The following is a 6,751-nucleotide window of genomic DNA, read 5'->3' on the forward strand; positions in this document are numbered from 1 at the left end:
AGATGATTAAACATGAAACTATTTTGCTGGTAATAACTGAAATGAGTAAAGAAAATCAACAGCCTATTTATGCAAGATAATTCATGATTTTATGGGGGGGGGGGTCATAACCCCCCCTAACCCCCCTGGAAATTACACCCTTGGTTACGCGTGTTCCTATTCAGACTAAGAGCGCTGGTTTTGCAGCCGATATTCAACAGGAGGGAAAAGCTTTCTAACAAAATAATGAAGGAACAAAATGAGGCTTTGACTGAGCAACATGTGTGTGAACAACACAAACAGATGTTCCCTGTTCCACTGGGAGCGAACACCTGCCTTCATTTGGCGACGTTTCCCAGAGGGCTCTGCTGCAGCCACGGCTGGACATCTGGACAGCGAGTCAGTGAAACCCATTTACATGTCTTTAGATTTGCCCATAGTGACAGACGCACGCAGACAAATCCCTACAGTCACTAAAGATGTTCTTGTCTTCGCTGACAGGCCTTAGAGAATTATGAATGAACTCCAAATGAAAGCATGTCAGATAAATTTGACACATTTTAAACCATCCATTAAAAAAATTTAAGCAAACCATTTACATTTTGAAACATTTAGACATTCAACTCAAGACCCACTTAGTAGCTTTATACAGAGATTTAAACTGCTGTTCATCAACAGATGAACTCATTTCACCCTTGAATCAGGTGCTTGTTCAACTGAGCACCTTATACTCAAGAAAATAAGATCTCTGAGAAAACTAAAATGCTTTTAAAGGAGTTACATTTATTTATCTAACTTATTTTTAAGGCACTAAAGCAATCACAGCGTGCTTTACAGAGGCATCTGTAACTAGCATTGGTGTGATGCACCAGTACAGTTTGTGGGTGTAGCTTGCTAACCAAGTTAGCTAACATTAGCTGACATTTTAGCACGCTGCCCTCTTGATAGAATATGCTTACTTTTGGCTTCAAAAACCCCACATGGGGTTGTCCAAATTGCCAATTCTGAATCTTCAACATATGCAGTCCAAATCAATGAGTGATATCTGACTAGGCATCTAGCTGTGGATCTCTTAAACATGCTAACTTTAACTATATTAGCTCGCCCTGTTTTTCCTACAGGCTCCAGTCAGTTCTACAAACCGGTGGGTGACATCATGTCGGCTATCTTCATCTTTGACAAGTACTAAAGCGTCACTTGTCAATTCTCCAGGTGTTTTAATTGTTAACGTCTTTTAATTTGAGTTAGGCACCGTTGAGGGTTACTCTGTTATCTATAAGTTGATCTACTATAGCATGCAATGCAAAATAAGAGTGTCATGGCTTCAGATCAAAACTAAAAAAAAAAGTACGCACACACTGAAACGGGTGGATTAACGAGGGCTGCGGTTCATTATGTTTGCCAAATTAAGCTTTTGAAATATAAAACACATCTTAAAGTTTAAAGGCCATATCTTAAGTCAAATGTGCCTTTTAACAGAGCACTTTCCGTTACCAGTCAAAACTTTCTCTGAGCTACTATCATTAAGAAGATCAAAAGGTATTTTTTGGCTTTCATCAAAGCAGAAAGCTTTGTGTATCATTTTATTATAGAGTTGTGGCCCATGTACAGCAGTAAATGTGTATTCGAAGCTTACAAACCTGATCATTACGGCACATCCTTTCATGTGCTCAACTGTTTAACGGCATTATTTGAAATTTGTCATTCCCACTGAATAAACATTGTAAAAGTCAAGACTGTGGAGCAAACTAAGCTGGCACATTCGGCTTGTTATTGTACTCGTAATGATGGTGCCACAGAGGCTACCTTTGGCCTATTAATGAGCCAGTCAGAGTTATCAAAAGTAATTTTTATCATCTGTAATGAAAAATGAATGAGTCGTGTTTGATATTGTTGGCAAAATCAACAAGGAGAAGTTTGCTTTGATCAGGAAAATATCTGAAGCCTGTAGGAGAATTTAATCAGCAACAAGGTTTTGGCTTCAGAATATCTGCATAGAAATAAAAAAGGTTGATTAGGTTAAAAGGGGGGAGGAGGGAGTAGAAAAGCAGTAAAGCGAGCCTATACCCAAAGAGATCATTAACTTAATGGATCGCTGGTGGCTAAAAGCAATGTGTTGCCGGGTATCTCATACATGAGAGATCTGCGAGGCTGAGGAGAGAGACGCAAAGAGCTGGGAACCGGCTCAGAAGTGACGAAGGGCATTAGCAGCCCTGCATCCTCCAGTCTGCAGCTGGTATTTGCAGGCACCGAGCGCTCTGTCAGCACGTATTACTCCACACACAAATCATCTGACCGGCGTCAGCACTTTGCCTGCGCTATGGCAGGAAAAACCCAAGGAAAGAGAGGTTGAAATTGAAGAAGAGGAAAGTACAAAAAAATAACTTGTGTTTCTCATTTGATAAGAAACATGAGGAAAAGTTCTCCAAGGAGAGGTTTGTAAAAACAATCAGAAAAGAATTTAAATGTCGACAGTTTGCTAAAAACACAGAGATACTTGGGCACGTGTTTCAGAAGAGCAAAAATAGAGAAAATGGGTTTGAACATATTAGAATCGGTTGGATTTATATTTACTGAGGCAGTCGCATCTAAATCTTCAGACTATGATGCATAAAACCTGAAATAGCTGGGTATGCACAGAGCTTGTCATCTGTGAATCCCAACTATTGCCAACTTTACACAAGAGGACAAACAGTATAATGGAAATAACAGATCAGCGGCAACCGCCTGAGATCCAGCATACACACACATACATCAAAGGCTACACGACGACTTTATTGAAGATGCGTCGTACAAATTTTTGGCCTTAGGTTACCATCCGGTGACGAGTGCAGGGATTTGTCTGCTCCATGCATATGTGCAGAGCTGGCTCTGAGGCTAAGGAGCATCATTACGGACTAAACACAACTAAAACAAAACACAGGCTTTCTGGTGCCCCACTGTCTACCCGACTGAGGCTCTGGAACAACTGAGGGGGTGGGGTTGTCTCAGTCAGTGTGAGACAGAAGCAGCTCCACAAAACGATTAGAAACGCTACATTAAAACTATTCATATTATAAACCCTACAGCTGTGATCAAACACACAGAGCATCCCTTGGATTTTAGCGGCGGTGCCAAAGTTAAAAAAAAAAAAAAAAAAAGATATAAAGATGTCAGCTTGAATAACAATGAACAAGACCGCCACAATATTTCTTTTTAATGCAATGTTGTTAAAATCTAACACTGTGTAGCTTTGAAAAGTCCCATTATGTTTTGATAGGCCATTACAGAATATACAGATTATTTAATACAGCTGTAAACTGTATAAGTCTTTTCCCACTAATTTCAAAATAATTAAAAGTTCACACACAGACACCTTTACTGATTCAGAGCGACTGGGATAAAATCACTATGTTTGTAAGAAGATGCATTACTGTGTGTTACACAGCAAAGGGAAGAAAACCCAGCTCTGTCATTTACAGTAAAACTGCAGTACCACAATGTCGAGTAAAGCCTTAGATTAAAAATTATGTATTGGAAGTGTTATGAAGTAATGACAAGTATATGCAATCTTTGAAATATACCGTGATTCTTCACATCATTCATCTATTGCCTAAAGAGTATTTTCATTTTTGAGTAAAGCACGTAACCTGTCATCACTACTGCCTTATATACCTATGCAATATAAAGCTAATGAACGCAAGACTGTAATGCAATATTTTATGCCACGTTCTTCCCTGATTTAAATAAATTTAGCATGTTTATAATGACTCATGTTGATATTTGCAACTGAATGTGTGCAAGGCTGCAAAATTATGCCCAAATTGAGCGCTTCCCATCATCTACAGGAAAATATTCCCCATCATTGTGTTTAATCTTAATTTTTAATCTGATTGTTTCTGTGCATATTTACTGACTGTAATCTCTTTCCTAACTGTAAAGAAAGTTGAGCTTTTTTGTATGTTTAGCTCTTTTGCACGCTCAATATTTACCCAGGAGACATCAGATCTTTAATGAACAAAGTGCACTATGAAGAAAATAATTTATCCAGCTTTTAATGGTGTCAGCTTATTAACAGTCATGTAGTATCAGCCTCTGCTTCTCCAGCAAATCTCCTGCTGGGCTGAAAATGAGGAGGAGGGCTTGTGCAGATGAAAGAAAGTGAGACATGTGAGACTTCTTCTATAATCAGCTTGTAAAGGACCCGATGTGTGACTGACAGCCTTAGCACTGATAAGATAGTTCTGGCTAACTGAAGAGAGCCAGTGACCGCATGTTGTATATAAATCACAAAGTGATAATTGACTACCGATAAGACCAATATGATACCATGAGAAACGTTTCCCCCCAATAATGAGTAGTTTTATAGCCAAATCTCCGTCTGGTTCTATAATTATGTACTGTTATGAAATAAGCTGTAAGACAGGAAAGGCCAGCCACCATAACTGTAATAAGAACACGATGCGTAAAATGGTTTTAGTGTGGGAACTACAGGCTGTGCGTAATGTGGCAGGTGACTTAATGTGTAATCGCTCAGATTGGGTATAAAAGTGATAAGAAGTAAAGGAAAATCATGTTTAAATCATTTCAGTGTCGTTTTATTGTACGAATATAAAGAATAAATAGCACATTTCCTTAAATTTACAGGATAACAACAAGTCACTGACACAAAACTGTATCAATCCACGTTTAACTCTGAGGTCGATTCGCTGCGTCCGCGTTTTGAAAACAGCAAGTCCTTACGTGGCTCTATCGCTCCATAAATACAAAATATATAACCAATATTCTCCACAAATAAAGTAGACTCTGGTTACAAATAATACTGATTTTGTACAGGGAGTTATATATAACTGCGTGGCACCGCATATACAGAAATACATTCCTACACTCGGTAGTGCACGTGAAAGAGATTTGGAAAAAAAATACTGAGCTTATAATTTATCTTCAGAGTCTTGTGTTTTAACTCGAACAGGAACATTTGCAGTCTGTAATGATCGGGTACTGCACCGGTATCCAGGCGCACTTTAGCCCCCCCTTCCTCTGCACGCATCTCCATCTCAGTATCGTCAGGTGGGTAGAGTTCGCAGGTTTGCACACCATCCCCTCCGGAACAGAACAAGACCGTTTGCTCAGGCAGCTGCCCACTCGCACAAACCGCGGCCAGAATCTGTTCCCCAGGTCGGTCCAGGTGTACACGACCGGGCAGAATGAGTAGGCCCACAGCCACTGCTGCAGGCGCCGCTTCAGTTTCTTGCTGGGCTTGTGCTTCTTGCCGAACTGGATGTCAAAATCCACCGCTCGGATTTCTTTCGGAAGTACTCCCCCCGGCTTTTGGATCTCGAAGTCGTCGAGCTCATCGTTCCCGGTGAATTTGTCCTCCGTGGGCTGTAACACGGACAAAAAACGAGTGTCAAAGTCTCCCAGGATGCTCTTTAATTCAGTCTCGTTAAGATCTCGCTCCTTGGGGTCAAAGACAGGATCCGGGTCCTCTTTTAATTCCACCAGCGGCAGACTGTCACTCGGGATGGGACGGAGAAGGTAGTAGTGCTGACAAATCCCTCTATCCATCACAAGTCCGAGAGACAGCACCAGCAGATACATGGCAATACACTGGTGAGACTGATCCATGTTCATCGATGAGATCCTCACGCACACGGAGCTGCTTATTGTCCACTTGTGCGCAATTACGCGTGAGCCGTATCCAAACGTGCGCCTCTAGAGTCCCTTAATATTCAGATTCCCATGATAAAAATCCGCGATAGAAATAAAAGATTGTTCCACGAAGCATTAGTGGAAACGATTTCTAAAGGCAAAGATCAGATCATGCGTCCTCGAGCTCTGCGCGCCTCTGCTCGGCATGATGCTCCAGTTGTGTCCTCTGCAGAAAAGCGCTGAGCGTAACTCGCGACCTCCGTTATATCCTCCGCACGGAGCGTGATGTAATTCGTGTGCCCCTCTTTGAATGTGGGTTTGTTGTCTAGGAGGAGATCCCCAATACCTCCTTCTTCCACCACACTGGAGGAGGGTGCCGGAGGGGGGACGGAGGGAGAGGAGACGCCCCCTGTCGGTTTTCCAGACTTTCTTAAACCAGGCTTTCATTCATCAGGGGTGTTGGTCATCTGGTGAATCCTTCTGCTGCGAGCCTCTGCAGCAGGCTCCCAGAACACCTCATGAAAAAATACAAACTAGTAACGACAACTTTACTTAAACACCTCAGAAAAAGTTTTATTACACAGTTTTATTAATGTTTATTATTTACACCATGAAGTTAAAAGCTATATTTGTATTGCTTATTAACAGCAGTAATACAAAGAAAGAAAACTATAATACAAAGCATTTTGACATGTCATTTATTAGATCAACTTAATTTGTAACAGCAAGTAATACATACATACATGTTAATGCATCAAAAATCTGTCAAATGTAACAAACTACATCAACATTTATTTAGCTGGAGGATGTGAACACTATTCTTTTTACACTGCTGGCTGGATTAGAAATATAAAATATTTCACACTGCAAAGTTTCAGGACACACAAAGAAAATTTAGATTCCACCATTAGAAATGCATATTATAGGATCCCAAAACTCAGATCTGTTTTCACCTAGTGCGAGTTTTAGCCAACCAATATTAATGACAATAATAATTAAAAAAAAAAAAAAAAAGCCGGTTATGTGCCGTCAGAATGATTTGTTTTATTTAGGGCATGTGATACACTTACTGGCACAGCTTAAATGAACCGAACCTCAAACCAAATGTTAGACTTCTCAGTTCCTAATAAATTTACAATAA

General features: G+C 40.4%; 1 protein-coding gene across 1 annotated transcript; it reads right to left on the reverse strand.

Moving 5' to 3' along the window:
* Window positions 1-4,534: 4,534 nt before the first annotated feature.
* LOC146388027 (noggin-like) lies at window positions 4,535-6,032 on the reverse strand. The gene has a single exon (XM_084924755.1). The coding sequence runs from the start codon at window positions 5,590-5,592 to the stop codon at window positions 4,918-4,920; it is 675 nt and encodes a 224-aa protein (XP_084780881.1). The 5' UTR covers window positions 5,593-6,032; the 3' UTR covers window positions 4,535-4,917.
* Window positions 6,033-6,751: the final 719 nt, after the last annotated feature.

The sequence above is a fragment of the Perissodus microlepis genome, chromosome 4 (genome assembly GCF_051167445.1).
Source record: "Perissodus microlepis isolate ML-2025 ecotype Zambia chromosome 4, ASM5116744v1, whole genome shotgun sequence".
Taxonomy (NCBI): Eukaryota; Metazoa; Chordata; class Actinopteri; order Cichliformes; family Cichlidae; genus Perissodus; species Perissodus microlepis.